This window comes from Trachypithecus francoisi, unplaced genomic scaffold (assembly GCF_009764315.1).
Source record: "Trachypithecus francoisi isolate TF-2019V2 unplaced genomic scaffold, Tfra_2.0 Lachesis_group10, whole genome shotgun sequence".
In the NCBI taxonomy this organism is placed as follows: domain Eukaryota; kingdom Metazoa; phylum Chordata; class Mammalia; order Primates; family Cercopithecidae; genus Trachypithecus; species Trachypithecus francoisi.
In genome coordinates this window covers 57,370,105-57,395,778 of record NW_022681455.1, presented here as the reverse complement: position 1 = coordinate 57,395,778, position 25,674 = coordinate 57,370,105, and the positions used below count along the sequence as shown (strand labels likewise).

At 38.7% G+C, this 25,674-nt stretch overlaps 1 protein-coding gene across 1 annotated transcript in view; it reads right to left on the bottom strand.

Moving 5' to 3' along the window:
• The window catches only part of PRIM2 (DNA primase subunit 2), a 324,596-nt gene extending 305,665 nt beyond the window's left edge, over positions 1–18,931 (bottom strand). Inside the window, exons 1-5 of the mRNA XM_033217543.1 lie at positions 18,838–18,931; positions 17,941–18,103; positions 15,969–16,072; positions 12,220–12,299; positions 10,458–10,578 (exon numbers count right to left, since the gene is read on the bottom strand). Coding sequence (XP_033073434.1) covers positions 10,458–10,578; positions 12,220–12,299; positions 15,969–16,072; positions 17,941–18,094 — 459 coding nt within the window. The 5' untranslated portion in view covers positions 18,095–18,103; positions 18,838–18,931. The remainder of the gene's footprint in view (positions 1–10,457; positions 10,579–12,219; positions 12,300–15,968; positions 16,073–17,940; positions 18,104–18,837) is intronic.
• Between the last annotated feature and the right edge of the window lie 6,743 nt (positions 18,932–25,674).

The window sequence follows — 25,674 nt, the reverse complement described above, 5'->3', positions numbered from 1 at the left end:
AGGTTGCAGTAAGCCGAGATCACGCCATTGGACTCCAGCCTGGGTGACAGAGCAAGACTCCATCTCAAAAAAAAAAGTATACATTTATTTTGCTCAGTATCTTTTTTCAGAATACCTTCAGAAAACATGAGTAACACTGTCAAAAGACTCTAGTAGAGCGAGAGCAACTCCATCTTGAATAGAGGCTGGATAAAATGAGGCTCACACTTGATAGGCTGCATTCCCAGGAGGTTAGGCATTCTCAGGCACAGGAGATAAGGGGTCGGCAAGACTGCTTATGACAAGACACAGGTCCTAAAGACCCTGCTGATAAAACAGGATGCATTAAAGAAGCCGGCCAAAAACCCAGCAAAACCAAGATGGACACAAAACTGACCTCTGGTCATCCTTACTGCTCACTATATGCTAATTATAATGCATTAGCATGCTAAAACATACTCCCACCAGCACCAGTACAGTTTACAAATGCCATGGCAACATCCAAAAATTATCCTATATAGTCTAAAAAGGGGAGGAACCCAGAGTTCGGGAATTGTCCATCCCTTCCCTAGAAAACTCATGAATAATCCACCTCTTATTTAGCATATGATCAAGAAATAACCTTAAAAATAGCCCACCAGGCCGGGCGCGGTGGCTCAAGCCTGTAATCCCAGCACTTTGGGAGGCCGAGACGGGCGGATCACGAGGTCAGGAGATCAAGACCACCCTGGCTAACACGGTGAAACCCCGTCTCTACTAAAAAAAATACAGAAAACTAGCCGGGCGAGGTGGCGGGCGCCTGTAGTCCCAGCTACTCGGCAGGCTGAGGCAGGAGAATGGCATAAACCCGGGAGGCGGAGCTTGCAGTGAGCTGAGATCCGGCCACTGCACTCCAGCCTGGGCGACAGAGCGAAACTCCGTCTCAACAAAAAAAAAAAAAAAAAAATAGCCAACCAGCAGCCTGTGGTGTTACTCTGCCTATGCAGTAGCCATTCTTTTGTTTCTTTCCTTGCTTAATAAACTTGCTTTCACTTTACTCTATGGACTCACACCGAATTCTTTCTTGTACAAGATCCAAGAACCCTCTCTTGGTGTCTGGATCGGAACCCCTTTCTGGAAACCACATTCCCTAATGTAAATGTTAAATTACAGAGAATATTTAACACTGGAAATGATATTTAGTGTAATTAGTTTCATTCTTTGAGGATATAAATATATATGTATGTATATATACATATCAGCCGGGCATGGTGGCGTGTGCCTGCAATTCCAGCTATTAGGGAGGCTGAGGCAGGAGAATCCCTTGAACCCAGGAGGCGAAGGTTGCAGTGAGCCAAGATCACATCACTGCACTCGAGCCTGGGCAACAGAGTGAAACCCTGTCTCAAAAAAAACATTAATAAAATTAAGATAGATACATATCATTACAAAACAAATAGGACATAGCTCTGTGTGGGGGAAACTTAATTTAAAAAGCTAATTTAAAGACATACTTTTTTTTCAAGGGCAAAAGTTATAGGCATGGAAAGCCATCAACAATAAGAATATAAAGAGTTCTATATTCAAAAGCTATATGAAAACTTTAAAAAAGAGAAATGACTTTCACAAGTCATTTTGGAAATTTCTGCATATGTTAATTTTAGCCTTCAAGGGTAATTCAGCTTGAAGTTTCACATTTAGCCATAGCATCTCTCGGCTTAAACCATATTATCATGAGCAGAATCTAATTTTGTAGGTTGATTAGAAAAATCCAAATTCTGTGAACTCTAAAATATTGCCACTAAGACCATCTGCCATGGTGTATTTTTACAACTATATGCATAATAGTTAGGCCTCAACTAACTAGAAAACTCAATAAACGTTTCTCCATTCTCCAAATATAAAATGTATCGATATTTTACTGTAACTGCCCAATAAATATACATAAAATAATACAAGGTTGGCTTCCATAATTATTTGACACCAAAAACCACTATGAGAACAAAAGTATTATACTTGTAGTGTTTAACTTTAAAAAGGAAGCCCTATGTTAATGCCTTCATTTAAATCATTTTGAAAGGTAAAGGTATGCAATTGTAACAGAAATACACAGTGCTCTTTCTAAATCAACTTCCCTAGAAACAGAACAAATAAGTTTGCAAAGTAGCATAATCCCTCAAATCTAGCTCAATAGAAAAGCTCATTTCATATACAACATATACCTATTATCTAATATTTAACCTTGAAAAAAATAAGTACTCAATTTTACTATACTCATCTTAAAGAGGTCTAGTGTTCATGAAACAGAATTGAGACAAATCTTTTGAATTCAGCCAGTATTTTCTCTAGACACTAAACATTCACTCAACACTCAGAAAGTACCCTGCCTGGGACTGTCAATCTTGCCTACTTCACAGCCTTGGAACATAAAACAGTTCATTTCTCTATTCAGAAGTTATGTTGACCCTTGGCAAAGACTCTCTCCTTGACCTAACTCCTGTCAAGCTCCTGAAACCTCTTCTTGATAAGGCCTGCTAATTCCGTTTCAGTGAGAATCCTGCTAAGTAAGTTTAGGGAAAATCTCCCACCCTTGGTCTGACCATCTTTAATATCTTATGATCCTGGTCTACCTTCAGGAAAATTCCTTAGGTCACTTTACTACCTCTTAATAATTTTCCATCCACCCTGACCCCTGCCCCAAATCCCTACCTATCCTATCATATTCCAACTCGAGCTTCTCTCTCTCCCCTACTACAAAAATCCATTATAGTACCCCTTTGAATAAATTCTTCCTTACTGTCTTTAAAAAATGACATGAATAATTTTTTTTTCTTTAACACTCTTCATCTGATTATTAATCCCGTTCCTCCTAATTCCTTTTAGGTCTGTAATTTCCACTAAGAGTGTTTGAGAGTGTATGTTTTACCATCCCACTTCACTCTTCTTCAGGCTGCATTTGCACTCCTGTCATAGTCAATAGCTTGCCAGAAGCTCTGTGGAAAGCTTCCAGGCTTATCAAACACATGCGTTCTTTAGCCTGTTCTGCTGTTACATCTGTGTGTCCTGTCTTAGCTGTACCACCAGACTCCTTATTGGCTGTAGTTTATTCTATGTCAAAAGATATAAAAAGGTACACACAGCTCTCTATTTTGCAGGCATCACACGAAAATTGCTTTGCAAGTTATTAATAGGCTTACAATAACTTGAGACCCAAGAGGGTAGGTATAAAGACAGTCATGTATATCAATGTATGGGATATTCATATTTTACATAATAGAAATGGAGTAGGCCATGATAATGAATACACATTCAAAACGAACTACGACAAACCAAACGATACCAATAAACAATAAAAACAATACAGTAAGGGCCAAAAATGATCAAAAAACTATGACAATTTAAGGCCAACTTGCTGTATCTCAGAAATAAAAACAGAATACTAAAAGTATTTTAAAATTTAATACACCTAAAACTATTAAATCAATGTAAACTCAATGTTCCAATGTTAACTGGAGAAAAGCCTCCAAAGGCTCCTAATAAATTCATAACTGACATTTTCAATAACAAATGACAAATTAAACTTGAATTCATCCTCACTGAAAAGTAATTGCAAACCAAGAATGACATGAAATAATTTCTAAGATAAAAGAAATTAAGGCTTTAAACTAAAAGGGATAAGAAACAAATTTTAAATGTTAGGCTCAGGATAAGAAAAACTACTTTTAAATAAACAAAAGTAATTCGAAGTTTTATGTTTACTTGTTTTCAGTGAAACAGGCAATGAGGTTACCAACTTCACTTGCCTTCACCTAAAAGTCCTCACTTCCCTGAACATCAATGGCAACTGAACACTAGGTCTTTTTAATATGAAGTAGAGTCATCATTTGTGACACACAGAATATTCTTCCACATATTTAAGAATGCTCATTTTCACTGTACCTGCCATTCTGTAGTACTCTAATGAAAAGCATCCTGCCATTAGACCCACTGGTATTGCAAAGCCAATAAAAAATATTTCCTGACTGTCTTAAGAAAGTTTTAAAAAGCATCCAAGTAAATTATAAGCTGCTGTCAGACTCTACACTGCAACAGCACAGAAACTCTTTGTCTGTAAGGCTGACAGCTGCCAAAGCCTGACCTTTCCCTAACTGGCCAACTGAAGAAACATTAATAGAATCTGTTTAACCTTACCCATTCACCTTTAATGTGACCAAGGTTAAGTCAATCAACTCAGCAATGGGAGATGCAAAATAGTCCCCATGGACAGCAATATTTACTCATTGAAACTCCTTAAAAATTTCAGATTTAAAATCTGATTTATTTACATATAGGTCAAAGAATGAAAAATATCAGTGTTTCCTTTTTGAATACTTCATATTAAGGCTTCCTATGCCATGTCATAAGGATTCAGAATCTACTATCCACCAGAAACCCAGTATAGACTAAAAAAGTATCAATGCACTGCCCAAGTCAGTAATAGAACACCAGAAATTAATGATCCCTTTTTATGTACATATTTCTCATCGAAGGACGCATAATACAACTTAGGTATAACACTGCATCCCCTCCTAAGGTAAAAATGTATTTATTTTACAGAAGTAGATCAACAGAAAAGCAATTGCAGCAGCATTAAGGAAACCGAAAAGACAGAGAAATGCACACAAATACAGCACACAAGCATTTTAAGTCCAGGATGACTCTAAGACATGTGTGCCAACAATCCAGCTTCTGTGACAAACCAAGATGGCCCCGTGGCTACGCACTCCCTTCTGTTTCTCTCCACCTCAACTTAGGCAGCAGCACCTGACTTAGCCAGCAGGTCACACATCAGACACCACCACATGCAACAAATGCTAGTAACATTTGCTCAGACCTTGCTTTGCCATGAGTCTAAAAGCATCACTGATACCTGATGAGGTATAATAGTTTTCAAATGCAGACTAAATATTCTAACCAAAGTGAAGAAAGTATACATGTTCCTATTAATGAAATGGTAAAAGTTGGGAAAGCCTACAATGAAATGGGAAGAGCTTACAGAGACCTGGGGACAAGCTAATCAACAGCACCTGAATTCAAGTGCCTTAATTACCAGTATCAGATGCCATGGGAGAGTCCATGAAAAAGAGGGGAAAACGTCTCTGCCTGGAAAGTGATTGCAGACTATCACGGGAATGGTTACTCTGTCAAGCCCTCTGCAATACTTTGTTACTCTATCTTCCATGAATCCCCATCAGCCACAAATACTTGATCAAGTTTTACATTCTATGGTTTATATTTCAAAAACATAATGCATAATGTTTTCTAAACTCTATACTAACCTCCACCCACATTCTGATAAACACCCTAGGAGGACTACCTCTCCATCCTATCCCCCGACTGCAAATCACTAAACTAGAAAAACTAAAACAGTCACACAGGAAGCCAAAGTTACTGCTCCCTTTAGAAGCTGTATAAGACCAACCTGGGATGTACAAATATGGATATCAATCATCCCTTCAGCCAGTCTTTCAAGTTTATCCGTATTTATGCATCTTACTTTAATGAACAGGTTTATTATAATGCATCTCAAATGACTAGCAAAATGAAACAGGATATAAATTTATAAATAAATAAAATATGGCAAACAGACTAGAAGCAACTGGAGTAATTTTAAACATCAACACTCTTGTTAAAACTGCACACATTTCCCATAAATTCCTGTTTCCTAAAACAAAAAGACTCAAAATCAGTTTTTTTTAATTGCAGTAAAAACACATCAAGCTAATTGACTCCAAACTTCTTCACAATACAGGCATATGTTGTTTCTGTATCCTCTATAATATTACTACCTAGCGTATATGCCATGCACAGTACTAAGCACTCTATACACACTACCTCATTTAAACCTCACAAATCTGTGAGGTGGAAATCATTATTATCCTCTTATTTCTTTGAGAGACAGGGTCTTGCTCTGCAGCCCAGGGTGGGCTACAGATTTTAGTCCACTGTAGCCTCCAACACCTGGGCTCAAGTAATCATCCTACTTCAGCCTCCCAAGTAGCTGGATTACAGGTGTGCATCACTACACCCTGCTATTTTTTATTTTTTGTAGAAATGAAAAACAATATGGAAGTTCCTCAAAAAATTAAAAATAGAACCACCATATGTTCCAGCAAAATCTATTACTGGGTATGTATCTGAAGGAAATGAAATCAGTATGCCGAAGACATCTGCACACCCATATTTACTGCAGCACTAATCACAACAGCCAAGATATGGAATTAACCTCAGTGTCCATCAATAGATACATGGATTTTTTTTAATGCGATATATATACATAATGGAATAATATTCAGTCATAAAAAAGATGAAAATCCTACCACCTTCAACATCATGAATGAAACAGGGATATTATGTTAAGTAAAAAAAGCCAGGCACAGAAAGACAAATATGTCAGATCTCATTCATATGTGGAATCTAAAAAAGTTGATCTCATAGAAATAGAGAGTAAAATAGTGATTACCAGCAGCTGGGGTGGTTAGGGAGGAAAAGGGGTTAGAGAGATGTTTGTCAAAGGACGCATAATCACAAGAGTATTAAGTTCAAGAGATCCATTGTACAACATGATGACTATAGTTAATGACAACAAATTGTATTGTTGAAAAACGCTAAGAGAGTGGATATTAAGTATCCTCACCACAAAAATAACTATGTTGATGTAATACACTTGTTAATTAGCTAAATGTAATCATTCCACAATGTATACTTTGAAATATATTTTACACAGTGAATACATACAATTTTATATGTCAATTTTTAAGTAAATTTAACAGAAAAAAATTAAACACAGGTGGGAAAAATAAATAAACAGGAAATTGAGAAACCAGTTGGTGAAAGTTCCCAGAAAATGAAATAAAAAGACAAAGATTGACTGTCAGGACAGAAAAGAAAATGAGAGTACCAATTCAGAAGATATAAATTCCAACAAACAAGAGATTATAAAGACATAACATAGAAAATAGAAGAAAGAAATTATTAAAGTAATAATAAAAAGAGATTTCCTAACTGAAGAATCAAATCTTCAGATTAAAAGAGCCTACCAAGTTCCCATCCCAAAAAAGTGAAAAAAGATGCAGACATCACTATGAAAGTTCACTACACAAGGGAGTGGGATTGGCAAAGCACACAAAGTTACATGCAAAGAATAAGAAGTCGAAATGAAATCAGGCTTCTCAAGAGCAACTCTAGAAGCTAAAAGGTTCAGCAAGCAATATCTCCAAAATGTCAATGAGAAATATTCCCAACATACAGGTATTTGCCTGTATACCAAGGCAAATTACACTCAAGTTTGACAGTATAATAAATACATTTTTCATACAATCTAGAACACAAAAAGTTTACCTCTGTTAATATATTAAGAAATAATTTGTATGATCACACTAGCACAATGGCGGGGGTAGGGAACACAGCATATGGGAACAAAAGTTTGTACACTATTGAAATTAACTTAATGCTAATCCCAATTAGATTGTTTTAAAATAAAATATAATTGTAATTCTAAGGGAAACCACTAAGAAAATAACTCAAAAAATATAGCAAAATAAACAGCTAGAGAATTAAAATAGTACACTAGAAAGTACCAATTTAACACAAAGAAGGCAGTAATGGAGAAACAGAGAAACAAAAAAATCTTAAGACATAGGAAACACATAGATGGCACATGGAAATCCTAAGTTATCAGTAATTAAACATAAATGGATAAAACAATCCATGCAAAAGTCAGAGACTTCCAAAATGAATAAAAAATAAAAGAATATGATCCAACTATATGATATCTACAACAAACACACTTTAGATTCAAACACACGTAAAGGATGAAAATAAAAAGAAGAGAAAAAGACATATCACGTAAACAACAACCATAAAAGATCTGGAATGGCTATGCTAATATCAAACAAAACAGACCTTAAAACAACAACAACAAAATGTTGCTAGAAAGGAACACTTCATGATGATAAAAGGGTCAACCCATCAAGAAGATTTAACAATTATAAACATACATGCACCTAACAAGAGAGCCCCAAAATAAATGAAGCAAAAACTGACAGAATTAAAGATAATAAATAGGCAGGGCATGGTGGCTCACGCCTGTAATCCCAGCACTTTGGGAGGCTGAGGTGGGCAGATCACGAGGTCAGGAGATGGAGACCATCTTGGCTAACCCAGTGAAACCCCGTCTCTACTAAAAATACCAAAAATGATGAAAATGTTCTAAAATTACATAGTCATGTTAGTTGTACAATCTGTAATTACACTAAAAACCAATGAATTACACATTGTAAAAGGGGGCATGTCAAGATTTGTGAATTCTAGCTCAATAAATCTATTATTTAAAAAACTATATGTGACAATGCGTTGAGACACTCTAGAACTGGGGTCTCCAACTCTCAGGCCGCAATACCAGCACCAGTCCATGGCCCGCTAGGACCAGGCTGCACAGGAGGTGACCAGTGAGTAAGCATTACCACCTGAGCTCCACTTCCTGTCAGATTAGTGGAGACATTAGATTCTTATAGGAGTGTGAACCCTACTATGAGCTGCACATATGAGGGATCTAAGATGTGCATTCCTTATGAGAATCTAATGCCTGATGATCTGAGGCGGAACAGTTCATCCCAAAACTATCCACATCCCTCCCCGCCCTGCCATCTCAGTCCGTGGAAAAATTGTCTTCCATGAAACCAGTCCCTGGTGCCAAAAAGGTTGGAGATAGCTGCTCTAGAATAAATAATAGACCTTCTCAAGGACACTTCTCTCTATAACCTACTAAAAATCAGTAATTTCAACAAAAGCAAAAAATAAACTATTTCTAACATGAACGGATAAATTAACTGTAATTGGTAATTACAATAATGGACTTCACCAAGGATAAAAGTTAAAAACAAAATGGAAGATGCAATGGTTTTGGTTCAGATGGTACCATGTATAACATCTGTGTATGCAAAGGTAGATGTAACTTAGAAACCTCATGAAGCAAATGAAAGAAACTATAGAAACTGCCTCCCTAGCATATATTCAATACCAAACATCTACAAAATGTTTGTTCACTTCCCTTCACAGTCTCTTTTCCCTAACTCATATACTCCATAGTGTTCCTTGCTACAGTGGATATGTCTTCTACTTGTCAGACAGGACAATGTCTTTCACCTATTGCAACTTCTACTTTTTTACTTTATTTGGCTTCAAGCCATGCATTCCAATAACAAAACAGAGTCTCAGCCAGTCCTACTACCATCTGACTGCTCTAAAACTTTCAAAACAGAATTTTTCTACATTCCCATTGTGGCATATATCTACCTAAAAGACATAAATTCTAGGCCAGGCACAGAGGCTCACACCTGTAATTCCAGCACTTTGGGAGGCTGAGGCGGGCATATCACCTGAGGTCAGGGGTTTGAGACCAGCCTAGCCAACATGGCGAAACTACGTCTCTAAAAATACAAAAATTAGCCGGACATGGTGGCACACACCTGTAGTCCCAGCTACACAGGAGGCTGAGGCAGGAGAATCGTTTGAACCCAGGAGGTGGAGGTTGCAGTGAGCCGAGATCACGCCACTGCCTTCCAACCTGGATGACAGAGTGAGGCTCCATCTCAAAAAAAAAAAAAAAAAGACATAAATTCTTCCAATACTTATCCCTGTTAAATAAGTCCCAAAGATCTCTTCTTTTTTATATAATTACAATATGTAAATTATTCAGATTTATCTGCAAAACTATTCGGACAGATTTTACTCACAACTGACTTTTTGTTTTTTGGGTTTTTTTTTTTTTTTTTTTTGAGATGGAGTCTTGCTCTGTTGCCCAGACTGGAGTGCAATGGCATGATCTCAGCCCATCACAACCCCCACCTCCCGGGTTCAAGCAATTTTCATGCCTTAGCCTCCTGACTAGCTGGGATTACGGGCACGCAGCACCATGCCTGGCTAACTTTTGTATTTTTTATAGAGTGAGGGTTTCACCATGTTGGCCAGGATGGTCTCGAACTTTTGACCTCAAGTGATCTGCCCACCACAGACTCCTAAAGTGCTGGGATTAAAGGTGTAAGGTACCATGCCCCACCTGACAATTGACTTTCAAATAAAGTATTACCTCCTCTAAATTTCACAACTATAAATAAGTAACCATCACTTGTCTAGTTTAACACATTATTAATTTTGAAATTTTTTGGCCAACAAAATTTTGGTTAAAGGTGAACCTTTATAAACTAAACCTTCTTGTGCTTTAATAAAGCACATATTTAACAGAGGAACTAAATGTGAGACTTTGTTATTAAGGAGCCCCTTTTCTTCTAGTCATAGAGAAGGAAAGACATATTGCTATCCAAAGCTATTAGCTACTGTTTCAGACAGATACTTGGAGTATGTAAAGAGAATACACCACACATTAATACCAGCACTTAAGACAGAAGGGAAAAATGAACGGTGAGAACAATTAGAAATAACTACAAAAATATACTTACAGCCTCAAACTGCAATTGGCTATCCTTTAAGAAATCCTGAATTTTATCCTTGGGTAAAATGCTGAATCTAAATCGAAGGAGATCCATTTCCTGTTGAATGAACCAGCGTCTAAGTTCTTCACTGAAATGAAGACAGAAAGCATGAGTACAAACTAAAAATCCAGTGATTATTAAATCTAAGAAATGTTTATAAAACAATATTCAGACATAAGCAAGATGCCAATGGACAGCAGTTAAAAACATGCAAGTCCTCTATCATGGTAAGGAGAATATCAATACCACATATCACAATCTTCTAGGCATGTGTTGGGTACAGGGTACAGGGGTTGTTAAAAATTAAAAGTATTAAATACAGAATGCTTCGAGCCTAGCTGCATTATTTTTAAATAACATAAAATACTTCATGCATTTAATGTAACTTCAAAATATTCATTTTATGTTAGAAAATAGGGGTTGGTATGGTGGCTCATGCCTGTAATCCCAGCATTTTGAGAGGTCAAGGCGGGCAGATCACCTGAGCCCAGAAGTTTGAGACCAGCCTGAGTAACTTGGTAAAATCCCATATCTACAAAAAAATTAGCCAGGCATGGTGGCATGTGCCTATAGTCCCAGCTTCTCAGGAGGCTGAGGAGGAAGGATCACCTGAGCCCACAGAGGTTGAGGCTGCAGTGAGACGAGATGGCACCACTGTACTCCAGCCTAGGCAATGGCATGAGACCCTAGCTCAAAAAAAAAAAAAAAAGAGAGAAAAGAGAAAAAAAAAAAAAGAAAGAAAATGGGGAAATGGGGCACTCCTTTGGCTTGAGGTGTCTTTATAAATGCCAAATAAAAGACACCAATTTTTTAAGGTAACTTTGATAAGATTAACTTTGCAAAGGAAACTTTGCTTATGGTTTTACAATTTATAATTTCACAAAATTTAATATGTACATGTATACCACAATATTTAAAAGCAATAAAATGTTCATTTATAAAGCAGATACTAAGGGGCGTTACTGTTATATAATAAAATAATTACCCTGCTGGATGCAAAATATGATTTCACATTTTTAGGAGGTTTTCACAGATTGTCAGCAACGTATTTATTATATAAATTTCATAAACTACATATGCTTTTTTACAGAAGAAAAACTCTAGAACCAAAATTGGTAAGTAATTTACCAATTATTATCTTGGGATAGTAAGCAATTCAAGAGTCTCACTTGATAAGCCTATTAATTAAAAAAAAGACAGCCATAACTAAATTATGTGACCAAAATTAATGTGTGGGGAAAAACAGTTTTAAAAAAAGCAACTAACTTGACTACCTCTGGGTGGCACTATTAACTTAAAAAAACCAACTACCAAACAAAAATCTTAGATTTAACTGGTCCATAGAGCTCCAATTCCAAAAACCTGTATCAAATTCAAGTGTGGGTTTCATTAATTGTTTCTTATAAATATTATCTTTTTTTTGCAGGAAAAATATCAAAAGTCCTTCCTCCCAATAAAATCCTTTCCAATTTAAAATCTCAAATGAAGAGTCTCTCTCATAAACTTAAAAAGTGTTTCCTCAGGCAAAATTTTGTGATAGAATTTTTTTCAGTATTTTTAAGTAAACAATTTGCTCCAATTTACTGTAACAGTGTTCAATCCCATGATCAACTGGTTCCTGATGTTATTCTGGGTTTTCCTATGTTCAGTACAACACATCAACTTACCACACACCAATTTATAACCCATGACACCAGATTTGACTGTGAGAATATAAACATATACTCACGACTGGCAATAAGCAAGCCGCAAAATAAAATGAGAAATATGATCTCTTCTTCGCGGTTCATATTCATCTTCTAAGTTTTCCTTAAAAATAATGACACATGAATAAAATAAATGCATTAGAATGGTAAGAGGTATAAAGAAATATTAAGCTAGCCTGAACCAATGGTAAAGTAAGTTTCAAAAACATTTCTTTTTTTAGAGACGGGGTCTCGCTCTATCACCCAGACTGGAGGGTAGTGGTCAATCACAGCTCACTGTAACTTCCAACTCCTGGGCTCAAGTGACCCTCCAGCCTCAACCTCCCAAAGAGCTGGGACTATAAGCGACACCCACCATGCTCCGCTAATTTTTTATCTTTTGTGTAGATGGAGTCTCAATAGGTTGCCCAGGATGGTTACGAACTCCTGGTCTCAAGCAATCCTCCTACTCTACTCTCTCAAAGCAGTAGAATTACAGCCATGAGCCACCACACCCAGTCCCAAAACATTTCTTCTTTTTTCTTTTTTCTTTTTACTTTAAGTTCTGGGATACACATGCAGAACGTGCAGGTTTGTTACAATAGGTATACACGTGCTATGGTGGTTTGCTGCACCTATCAACCCATCATCTAGGTTTTAAGCCCCGCATGCATTAGGTATTTGTCCTAATGCTCTCTCTCCCCTTGCCCCAAACCCCCTGACAGGCCCTGGTGTGGGGTGTTCCCCTCCCTGTGGCCATGTGTTCTCATTGTCAAAACATTTAATATGTTTTTCAGGGTAATTATCATTTACCTTAAGCTATCAATCACATGAACCCGAGAAGCAAACTAATCTCAACAAAACCTCTTGAGTTTGGACCCCACTATTTTCTTCCCACCAACCCCTCTCTTTTAATTTTCTTCTTATCCAGCCTATATCCAGGGTGCTCACCACTTCAACAACTTCTTACACCAACCTCAGCTTCTTTAATTTCAACCATTTGGCAAAACCTAGATTCTTAATCTACAACTACACTCTGCAGTCCTATTCTCAAAATGCTAAGAACCTCTGGAGAAAAAACACAACTATGGGAATTTGGAAAATATAATTTCATGGCCTATAATCTCAACTAGATCCTTGCCAATAGATCCAAAATAATAAGCGCAAACATGTCTTGAGCACTTACTAGGTACCAGGCATAGAAGTGCCCTAAACATTTTTAAGGCATGAACCCATTTAATCCTTTAAAAAACAAAACAAAAAAAACCTACAAGGTAGGCACTACTATAATCTCATTTTACAGATAAGGAAACTGAGGCACAAAGAAGTTATGTAACTTGTTCAGGGTCACAAAGTTTGTCCAGAGTAAGCAGCAGTATTGAGATTTGACAAAAAATCATCTTCCTCACCTCTCAGAAAATCTTCAGTCTTCACCAGTTGTCCCAAGACCCCACTACAGCACCTTTCCCTTCTCTCTGAACAGATGACTTCACCTACTTTACAGAAAATAAAGGCTACCAGGCAGACTCCTTCAGTCCCAAGCTTCCGCATACACATGTGTGTTGCCTTCCATCCATCTCTACAAAGCATCTCCTCTTCCTGGCATGTAAAGCTATATTAGTGCATTCTCATGCTGCTAATAAAGACGTACTCAAGACTGGGTAAACCCATAAAAGGAAAGAGGTTTAACTGACTCACAGTTCCCCAGGGCTGGGGAGACCTCAGGAAACTTACAATCGTGGCAGAGGGGGAAGCAAACACGTCCTTCTTCACATGGTGGCAGTAAAGAGAAGTGCTGAGCAAAACGGGGAAAAGTCCCTTATAAAACCATCAGATCTTGTGAGAACTCACTATCTAGAACAGTAGCATGGGGGTAACTGCCCCCATGATTCAATTACCTCCCACCGGGTCCCTCCCACAACACGTGGGGATTATGGGAACTACAATTCAAGATGAGATTTGGGTGAGGATACAGCCAAACCATATGAAAAGCTAATTCCTGCACCTAAACCCCACAACCCATTTGCTTGTGCCTCTTAAAGACCCTGACTTATCAAATGCTCTCTCAAAGTTTTATCTTCAAGCTCCCCTCTTCCCCATTCTATTCTAGATCTTCTGCTCAGCTTATAAACATGTTTAAGTATCTCCTGTCACATATGTACAAATGTGTGCTTGTATATCTTCTCTTTTCCCTAAAACAACCTCTATATTCTGCCCTATTTTTCTCTTTTCAGCTACACATTTTAAAAGAGTACATCTTCTATATCTACCTCTCCACCTTCCTTCTCCAACCACTGTCATTGTTCTGGTCTCTGCCCCTACCTACAAGGGCCCATCCAGTTGCTAAATCCAATGGACACTGTACAATTCATCTTACATGATCTATCTTAAGCTTCTGAAACTACTGTGGTTAAAAGCACCACCAAAGAAACAAAATACCCAGATTCAAATCTTGGCTCCACCATTTACCATCTTATGAGCTTGGGCAAATTATTCAGTCTGTGAATAAATAGGCTGTATCTGTAAAAGAGGAATGATAATAATACCTACTTCATAAGATTGCTGTATGAATTACATACATGGGCTAATACATGTAATGCACTTAGAACAAGGTCTGGTATATAGTAAAAATACTATTAATATAAATATCTGCTGTTGTTATTCCCTATTATCATTATTAATATCATGATCATTATTATTGAAACTCTAGCCCTCCTTGGCTTCTATGACACTACTATCCTGGTTCATCTCCTACTTCTAAGAAAGCTCCTTTCCATTCTCCTTCCCAAACTCCTCCAATTCCACTTTACCTTCAATACTGGTATTCCTCATGTCTTTATTTCCACCATCATCTCTTCTCTCTCAAATATCTTCCTAGGGTGCTCTAACCTACTCCTGGTGATTCCAACCTTCTGCTAAATCTATACTCCCACCAGATGTCTTCCTGTATATTCAGACCTGTATATCCAATTGTCCACTAGACATCTCCACAGGCACCTCAAATTCATGTTAAGAATTAAACTCTACATCTTCCAAGACTTGCTTCTCCTCCTGCATATCACATCTCAAAATATTACCACCATCCACTAATTGTCCTAACTAGAAACCTGGGTGTCATTTATAACTCTTCTCTCTCCAGTCCCCCTACAATCAGTCACTAAAACCTTTTGATCCTACCTTCTTAATACCTCTTCAACCGGTCCCCTTCTCTCATTTAATTCAGACTCTCATCATTTCCAGGCTTCTAACTGGTTTCCCTCCTAACAGACATGACCCTGTCAATCTGCAGTTGGCAGTCATCTTCACAATATGAAAATCTAACCACATCTGTCAACATGCAGCTCCACTACTACCTCTTCTGGAAAGCCATCCCAAACCTCCCCAATCTGAGCTGCATAATTATATATGCTTTTGGAGTTCCTGGAGCATGCATCTATAAACACAGTCATCGTCCTGTATTGCACAGGATATATTTGGCAATGTCTGGAAATATGTAGGGGTAGAAGCCAGAGATGCTACTGAGCATCCTACAATGCACAGGACAGTCCCTGCAACAAGGAATTATTAGACCCAAAATGATGTTAGTCCTGAGGTTGAGAAACCCTGCCATATTATAATCATCTGACTTCACATCACCCCTAATAGACTGAAGAATCTCCAGGCAGAGATCATTTTATAAAGACATTAGTCTTTATAAAAGCCCAGTGCCTAATATAATACCTTTCCCACAAGTGACACTCGATACATACATATATAGAAACTGAAGGAACTTTTTTTTTCCGTTTTTACTTACTCTGTAGGAAAACTTGAGCCTTCGAAGCTCACTCTCCAACTTACTCTGGTATTGTTCAGTTCCTTTCACATAGCTCACTCCAAGATTTTCAACCGATTTTAACACTAAAAAAAAGAAAAAAGGTACAAATGCAAGATAATGTTTTAAAACTAAATCCAAGACAAAATCTATGGAGGGCAATTCCATAATTACTTGTTTATAGACTATGACAAGTAATTGCCAGTTTATTTCCTGTAACTACATTATATAAACTATATATGCTGATAAGATGATAATGTCCATCTATGTGCAGAAAATATCCATGTCTCATAGCATAATCTAATACCAGGGATTCTCAATCAGGGAAGAGGGATGGATGGTGAATAATCACTCCTGTACTGAGCTGCTGTTGCTGAGGAACAGAAAAGTATGTCAGTATGGGAAAAAAAACTAGGCACTCCTTGTTTGCATCCTTCATCTGTGAGCTGCCTGTTAGGCAGCAAGCATCATTCACTTGGCATAGATTCAACAGGAAAAAAGCATCCCTTCCTTTCGTGATGAAGCCGAGGACAGGGCACAACAGTGAAGAAGAAGGGCCATCCAATCAGCCAAATGAACCATCCCGAACAGATGCTACATACTGTTCAAAGGTTCCTAAAGCATCTTATCAATCTTTCCTCAGATGAATTATTCTCTGGAGGCATTTTTGAAGTCAAGAATGAAGAACTTCTAATTGTCTCATGAACATAAACTCCATGTCCCACAGGTATGCATATCCAAATTAATTATCCTCCCCTCATTCCTACTCTTCTTCCTGCCATGCCCATCTCCATCAGCAGAGTTTCTATGCATGAGATCATCCAAGCAGGAACTTCAGCCACTCCACACCTGCTCCCTCACTCCTCATATCTAGTCACCAAATCCTATCCATGTTACCTCCTCAGTATCCCTTAACTCTCTCCCTTCCTAACATTGCCATTGTCACTATCATAGTTCAGGCCCTTATCATTTCACCTCAAGTGCCAAACCCAAGGGACACTTTTCAATCACCATCTTAATCCCTATGAAGTATCTGACACTGCTAAGCTTTCTAAAACCCTTTTCTCCCTTGTCTTCATTCTTTCATTCAACACACAGGCACTGAGTGCCTCCTCTCTATATTAGCAGTGCTTACCCTGCTCCTCTAAGAATGATTAACAGTGTCTCACCTTTCATTCTGATTTCCCCACAAGGATATCCTGGAACATAAACTCTGAAGACAACGCTAGTGCTTCTGTTTCAATTCATGTCTAACCCATTCTTTTCTCTAGCAACACACTGAGGATTAAGTAGGCCCCCAGGACAATGGCCACATCCTTCTTACACCCCGATATCATATCATTAGAATGGCACAAACTGCCCTCCATACTCCTCCATCCACCCTGAATTCCTGAACTTGTTACTGTTACCTCAAATATGAAATTCTCTTTCATGCTCCAAGCCTTTGTATAGGCCATTATGTCAGCTTGGAAAAACTCTTCACTTCTTCTCTGCTGGAAAATTTCTACTCATTCTTCAAGGTCCAGATCACATTTCAACTTCTCTAAGAAGCTTATTTAATCAGACTAAGTCAGTCACTCCCACTTTGTTTCAACAGCACCACCATTTACTTCTAGAGCAGTTAAAATACTGAATTATGACTGTTATTTTGGATGTCTGTCTCCATGTACTAGAATACAACTTCAACAAAAAATAACATTATTCATCTCAAAATCCCTGACACCTAGAACATATGGCAGTCAATAATATGCACTGTACAATAAATAAATGAATGAGTACCAAACCCTCAACAAATATTTCTTGAATGGATTGCTGAATGAAGGAAATGAATTATCTCAATAAATATTTGTTGAATGGATTGCTGAATGAAGGAAATAAATTACCTTCATTCATTCTCACAAAGGGTAAGTAAGCTTCTCAAGAATATATACATTCTAATTTAAATAGTACTTACATTTAACTCTATCAATAGCCAAGTTTTCAAATTCTATTAAAGATATGTTTTCAGAAGGTGGCTGCAAGTAAAACTGAAGGCAATGAGGGTAGGAAGCATTCCTCTGGTCACCTGCCAAACTCGGAATCCTCCGCTTTCTTTTGGAAAACTCCATCTTGGTCACCTTAGAAGGAAGCATATAAAAAGCATAAAATTATGGAAAATAAAGTTAAAAAAAAACACGAAAAAATAATTACACAAACAGAAAAAAAATAGACTTGAAGGCATGCACAAAATGTTAGCAGTGGCAATTCCTGGGTGACGTCCTTCTTTCTTTTCCAGATTTTCTACAATACACCTATAATAATTTTGTAATGGGGGTGGAAGAGGCGCTAGAGCAGACGCAGGTGGTGATCCTAATTTTCAGCAACATGAAAGTCAGGTGATGTTGCCTGATCATTATAGGCCTGTGTGTCACTGCTCCTGGATCTTTACGATCCCAAGAGTTAATATAAGGTTTTACATGGTCTGCAATCCTGAACTTAGAGGAGAGTGCTGTAGGTTCTGGTTAAATGAGGGTCTTACTTGATGGACTGGTTCCAGTTACTCACTTCCTCTGTTAGGACTCTGGGAAACAGAACAACTGTCTTTCGGAACTCCTTTTCGGGAGCATCCACAAGTGCCTTATAAAAAGTTCCATCCCCAACACCCCTGCCCACTCCACTAGCAAACCTATCTGCCCTGGTGGTACCTGAGTGTCTGCCCCAACCAATCAGCCAATACCCACTACTCTCAACCCGCCAAGTCTGTCCTTCTGCTCCGGCTGCCTGCAAAGTGATCTGTCTCTCCTTTCTCTCGACTTGCAAGCCTCAACAACAGGATTGCTCTCTGTCCTAAATTCGCGGGAGTTTCCCTTACCTGCAAGAATTCAAACTCGGGCAAACACAAACGCTGACAGCCACTGCTCCCGGATGGCGGGAGAGTTCATATGAAACCGGAAGCGGAAGCGATTAGCACAGAAGGCCCGCCCTCCCCCACCTCCCCTTGGCTGGTTGGAGGGGGTTGCGCCTGGGGCTCTGGGCATGCTCAGTGAAGCGCGTCTGGGAGCTCAAGGCGTTTCATCGACTTTGGCACCTTTGAAATGCTCGGATGTCAATGTTTTGAGGATTTCTTTTTTCCAGATTTTAAGATGAATTTCCCGTACGTAGAGTAGGTAGCTTTTAACGGTTGAAACTGAGGTGCTGAATGCTAGTGGCGAAAACTCCCACACGCCGAAAATTGAACCAATGTAACTTCGTTTGGGGACACTAACAAATATTCCGTATATTGAGGAGAATATGGCGCTTTAACCCGCAGGGCTGGCACTCATCACTTTCAATCTGGGGAGGAATGAGGGAAAAAGGCATTAGGATCCATTTTGCACCTAGCTCACTATTAGGGGCTCTTTTTTTCCCTCGTTTAATCTTTCAGCGACGTATAAGGTCCTATACGGTCGTATTACCCCCATTTGGCAGATGATGAAACAGAAGTTACAAGATCATCGTTAGCTACATACAATACATAGTTTGAATTTCGTATTGAGCGGCAAACCCCTACTGGCAAGTTCCACGTTCTGTTCGCTCCCCGCTCCCCGGCAATGCCTCGCACAGAGTAAGCGCGCGGCTGAATTATCTGTGGAATGAACTAGAATGAATGAAAGAATGAACATTCGCAGAAATCGCTCTGCAGTCTACAGGAATTAGAAGAACCCAGCCTCGGAGGGAAGATAGGGCGGTAGAAGTGGAAGCACTGGAGATGACGCGGACATGCCGCTTACTTTCCAGATGTCTTACTGCAGACTCAAGCGGCGCGTTAGAGCCACCACACCAGTTCTGTCTGTAAGATTTTCGAGAACTGGAAATTAACTTCACTCGTGGCCTCTAGGAGGCGTGCCTCGCTTACAAATGTGCTGGAATGAGGCTCCGGTATAGGTAGTCGTTAGGAGATCAACTGAATGCTTTGAAATGTTCATGTTTTTAGAAATGCAAAGTACATTGAAACAATATCAAGCTTCAAAGCATCTACCCAGCCTGGACTAAACTGTGGCTGGCACTGACTTTATACCAGGACCTGTTCTAAGTGGTTTACATACCAACTCATTTTATTCTCATAACCATTTAAGATAGGCTATTCCCCCCCTCCCGACACACCACCACTACCTGAGACAGAGTCTTGTTCTGTCGCCCACCCTGGAGTGCAGTGGAGCGATCTCGGCTCACTACAACCTCTGCCTCCCGGGTTCAAGCAATTCTCCTGCCTCAGCCTCCCGAGAAGCTGGGATCTGTAATCCCAGCTAATTTTTGTATTTTTAGTAAAGACGGGGTTTCACCATGTTCGCAAGCTGGTCTCGAACTCTTGACCTCGTGATTCGCCCGCCTCGGCCTCCCAAAGGTTATTATATTAAACCTATTTTCTAGATACGGAAACTGAAGAACAGAGAAGTTAAATGAAGTCAAAAGGACATATAATGTCAGAGCCATGTTCAAACCCAGTGAAACTCTCCAGGCCCCACTGTGCTAACGATCTCACTATACTAATTCCAGTAGTATGACAGCAGAGCTTCACCTCATTTCTTCCTCTGTGTATCAAATACATAATACAAATAGAAGACACCTGAAAGCATACAAATTGCCTGAAAAACCCTGCAGCACAGACCATAAGAATATTTACATGAATATCTTATCTCTGGATTTCAAACAAATTTAAATATTATAAATTACAAAGAAAAAAGATATAAAGAGTTGACAATAAAAATACAAAATTACGCATGTAATAAATTCACAAAAGTATTTTGCACTCATCAAACTAGCGAAAAGGTCTACCAAAAGTATAACATCAAAAAGGTTAATGCCATCAGGATACAAAGCAGTTAATTCATTAGGAAAAAAATCCTAAGACACAAAGAGAAAAATGGGAAAAGAAGAACAGGTAACTCATAGAAAAAATAGCTAACGTTAAATATGAAAAATGTTTTTATCACTAGCGCAAATAAATTTTCTCCTGCAAAATTGTCAAGGATTTTATAATGAAATTACTCAGTGTTGCCACCTGTTTTGTTCCTCATTTAAACCCCTGAAGCTCTTTATCATTCCTATATAGTGTAGTTCTTTAAATAATTATAGCCCTCTACTACAGAAGTTCTTTATCTTTTGGAAGATTAAGAACTTCTGTAGTAGAGGGATGTAATTATGTCCATGAACCACTGGACAATGTGATGAAAGTTCTCCTCAGAAAAATGCACCTACACACGCATCTATACTATTTCAAGAGATTCAAGATCACCGTATGTGGCTGGTCAAGAATTCCAGCACCACTAGGTTTTAAGCTTTCTTTGGATGAGCGCTTTTGTTCATCTTTGTGATCCCCAAAGTACTTGCTACAATATCTGCCCAATTAAGAGATGAAGTCGCCAGTGTCATTTTATGACCAGCTCAGAGAAAACTGGAAATATATGTTCATGCTTAACATACCAATATCTTCCTATGTCACATAATAGCTGCCTTTTCATCATATTAAAAACCGATTTTAAGCCCCCGGGAACAAAATAGCCTGTGTTGGTGAGCTATTCCAGCATTTTTATTGTTTCTAAATGCCACAGTTTTGGTCACTACCTCACTGTGAAGTGTGTTTTTCTGAATCCAGAGGCAATTGCAATATAAATCTGCATATCACAGTAGCAATAATGCACAATAATGTTATACATTTCAGCAGCCATGTTCGGTAAATCACTGTGAGCTCTTTCATGTATTCACTTCATCTTTAAAAAATGGATTGACGCAATGCTCAGCTCTGGCAACTGAGATTCTTGTAAATTACAGACATTGACCTCACAATCATGGGGAGGAAAACATACATAAACACATAAGTTTTACTTCCACTGAATCATAGCATCTCAAAAACAGGGACGATTGTTTCGTTCATTTCTGTGACCCCAGTGCCTGGCACTCCATGGGCCCTCAACAAATACTTATGACACTGAATTGTTTTTGTTTTTTTCTTTTGTTTTATTTTGTTTTTTGAGACGAAGTCTTGCTCTGTCACCTAGGCTGGAGTGCAGTAGTGCGAACTCGGCTTACTGCAACCTCCGTCTCCTGGGTTCAAGCAATTCTCCTACCTCAGCCTCCCGAGTAGCTGGGATTACAGGTGCCCGCCACCATGCCCAGCTATTTTTTGCATTTTTAGTAGAGATGGGGTTTCACCACATTGGCCAGGCTGGTCTCAAACTCCTGACCTCGGGTGATCCGCCTGTCTCGGCCTCCCAAAGTGCTGGGATCATAGGCATGAGCCACCGTGCCCGACCAACACTGAATTGTTGAGTACTGTGAGAGACTATGAAAAAAAATGCTGGGTTCAGCTTCCCATTAAACAGATGGTTTGAATCAAATGTGACTCCAACCTATAAAACTTCAAGTCCTCATCTGAAAACTTTATACACATTCCTTCCAGAATGAGTTGGCTTCCTAGTTTAGCCTGTAATAAAGCACACAGTACCTTCTCTGGCAGAATTTCCATGAATCATCACTGCTCAATTCAGTGCCTGCCCTGGGCATTACCCAGCTACAGACAGACTGCCCCATGTGGCATTCAACCTGAGATAACTCCTCCACAGCTCCAGAACTTCTATCCCAAAAAGTGTCACACTTACAGCTGATAATTTAGTTGCCATGCTTGGTAAATCTAAGTGAGTGTTCATGCCTCCTCTGTGTGGGGTGTGTCACCCTAAAAACCAAAGGCGTGGCAAGCTTCTTTACTAAGTAAGCGTGCTATAAACTCTAGGTCCTACCAGCTGTGTTTGCCATGAAAAGCAGAGAACAGGAGGTATTTCCAGCAAGATAGCTGACCCATAAAAGCTAAAGCAGAGTTAGCCAACCTGTGGCCCTCCACCCTCTCCATTTCACTGCCTACATCTGGGAGTTGGCTGGGAACCAACCTAAAGAAAGCACTTCATTATTTCGCCATTTGCTTTAGATTGCTTTTTTTGGTCAAAATCAAGGAGCAGGAGAACTGAGAGGAAGCATATTCTTAAGGGTAGCACGGTGAAGAAACACTACCCTTCCATATATCAACATTATTTGATGTGTTCCAGAAATAGTAATTAAACACTTACTAAGTGCCAGGAAACATTTTTTATGCTGGGGATATGAGAATGATGAGAGAGCCAAAAAATCCTGCTCTCATAAAACTTCTAATGGGAAAGAGAGACAATAAACAAGTTAAAGGCATAAATCATTATGTTAGATAACAACTACTAAACAGAAAAAAATTAGTCAGAAAAGAAGAATGTAAAGTTTTGCAAGGAGATATTGAAATTTTAGAAAGGATAACCAGGAAAGGCTGGCTAAGAATGTGGCCATGAAACAGAGACCAGAAGAAAACTTGGGATTTAGTTATGTCTATCTTTAGGAGAATAGCCTTTCAGGTAGATGGAAGGCCAATCTTAATTCACTAGTATGTAAGACATTATGATATTGGTACAAGAATAAAGTCATCAATCAACGGAACAGAATAGAAAACCCAAACATGGTCCCACACCTATGAGGAAATTTAGTGTATGACAGATCCACTGTACAAATCAATGGAACAAAAAAATAGACAATTGTAAATGGTGCTGGGACAACTGGCTGTCTATAGGGAGGGAAAAATGTATTCCCTACCTCCTACTATATAAAAAATCAATTCCAGATGATTTAAGAACTTGTATATGAAAGCCAAAATTTTAAGAATTTAAAACAAATATATAGATGGTCTTGATGGTCTTGATGGTCCAAAGAATTTATTAAATAAGACATTAAGAAAAAGCATAAGCAGTTCTGGAGTTGGATAATGGTGATGTTTGCACAATAATGTGAATGTAGTTAATGCCACTGAACTATACACTTACAAACGGTTAAAATGGTAAGTTTTGTGTTATGTATATTTTAATTTTTTTTTTAAAAAGCAAGCTAAAAAGAGAAAGATTGATCATTTTAACTACATTAAAATTGAGAACTTAAGGGATTTTGCATGGGGAGGGAGTTTCTGTTCATTTGTTTTTTTAAGACAGGGTTTCCTCTTGCCCAGGCTGGAGTGCAGTGATGCGATCACTGCCCACTGCAGCCTCCACCTCCTGGGCTCAAGCAGTCCTCCCACCTGAGCCTCTCAAATACCTAGGACTGTAGGCACAAGCCACCAAGACTGGCTGATTTTTAGATTTTTTTGTAGAGATGTGGCTGCACTATGTTGCTCAGGCTCGTCTTGAACTTCTGGACTCAAGCAATCCTCCCGCCTCGGCCTCCCAAAGTGCTGAGATTACAGGCATAAGCCACTACACTTGACCTTTTTAAAAGTACATAGAAGTTTTTAAAGTACATAAATATACAGTTTTTTGTGATCCACAAATTGGGAGATGATAAAATTAACACAGGGTCAGTGTTAGTATCAAGATATAGAAAGGGAACCTGAACAAGTATTTCACAATGAAGGAAATGTAAATGATCAATAAACATATGGAAATATGTTTAATTACATTAGTAATTGAAGAAATGCAAATTAAAACCACAATGAGATAATATTCTACAGTTGTCAGATGGACAAAAGTTTCAAACTTTGAAAATATGGCGTGTTGACTAGGAACTCGTATGCTGTAAGTAAAAGTGTTAATTAATACAACTACTTTGAAAAATGTGGCATTACCTGGTAAATTTGAAAACATCTGACCCTTTATCCCACCATGTGATTCTATTCTAAGTATATTCTCTAGAGAAAGTTTTGAGCATAGACATCAAAACACATGGACAAGAACATTCGTGGCAATATCAAAATGGTAAAACACTGGAAACCATCCATCATGAGAAATGGATAAATTGGGCTGGACACAGTAGCTCACACCTGTAATCCAACACTATGGGAGGCTGAGGAGGGTGGAACACTTGAGCCTAGGAGTTTGAGACCAGCCTGAGCAACACAGTGAAACCCTGCCTCTACAAAATATACAAAAAATAGCCAGATATGGTGGCGTGAGCCTATAGTCCCAGCTACTCTGGAGGTTGAGGTGGGAGGATCACCTGAGGCTGGGAGGCTACAGTGAGCCATGATCCTGCCACTGCACTCCTGCTGGGAGACACAGCAAGACCTTGTCTCAAAAAAAAAGAGAGAGAGAAAAGGAAAAAGAAATAGATAAATAAATAAATAAATTCTGGTGTATTCATGCAATGGATTTTTTTTTAAGTAAAAAATGAGTGAACTATTACAATTACAGTAATCATATCGACATGGATGAATCATATAAATATAATGTTAACTAAAAAATCAAGTCATAGGACAATACCATATATGCCAGATATTTTCCATTTCCCACCCCATCACCTAAAACCACTCTAGCCCCCTCCCCTGCTCTCCGTTCCTAAATGAATGGACCATATAAACGGATTTCTGTGCTTTCTGCTTCCAGTTAGGTTAGGTCAATTAAAAGCCCCAAAAGGAAAATAGGAAGAAGAGAAGAAAGTGAGATCAATGTATTTATCCCCACAGCTGCCTCCCTGCAAGGCCACCTGTGTCCCTCAACCTGTCATTGCTTCTCTCAAGGTGGCAACGGACTCTAAAGGACTCTCTCACTTTGGGTCTGGTAACAGCTCCTTTTCCTCTACCTTTCAGGCCTAGAGACAGTAACATATTGACTTCGAGTAAGCCCTGCTTAATTGCACTATCCATTGTGGTTCCCTACTCCCACACCTTTGT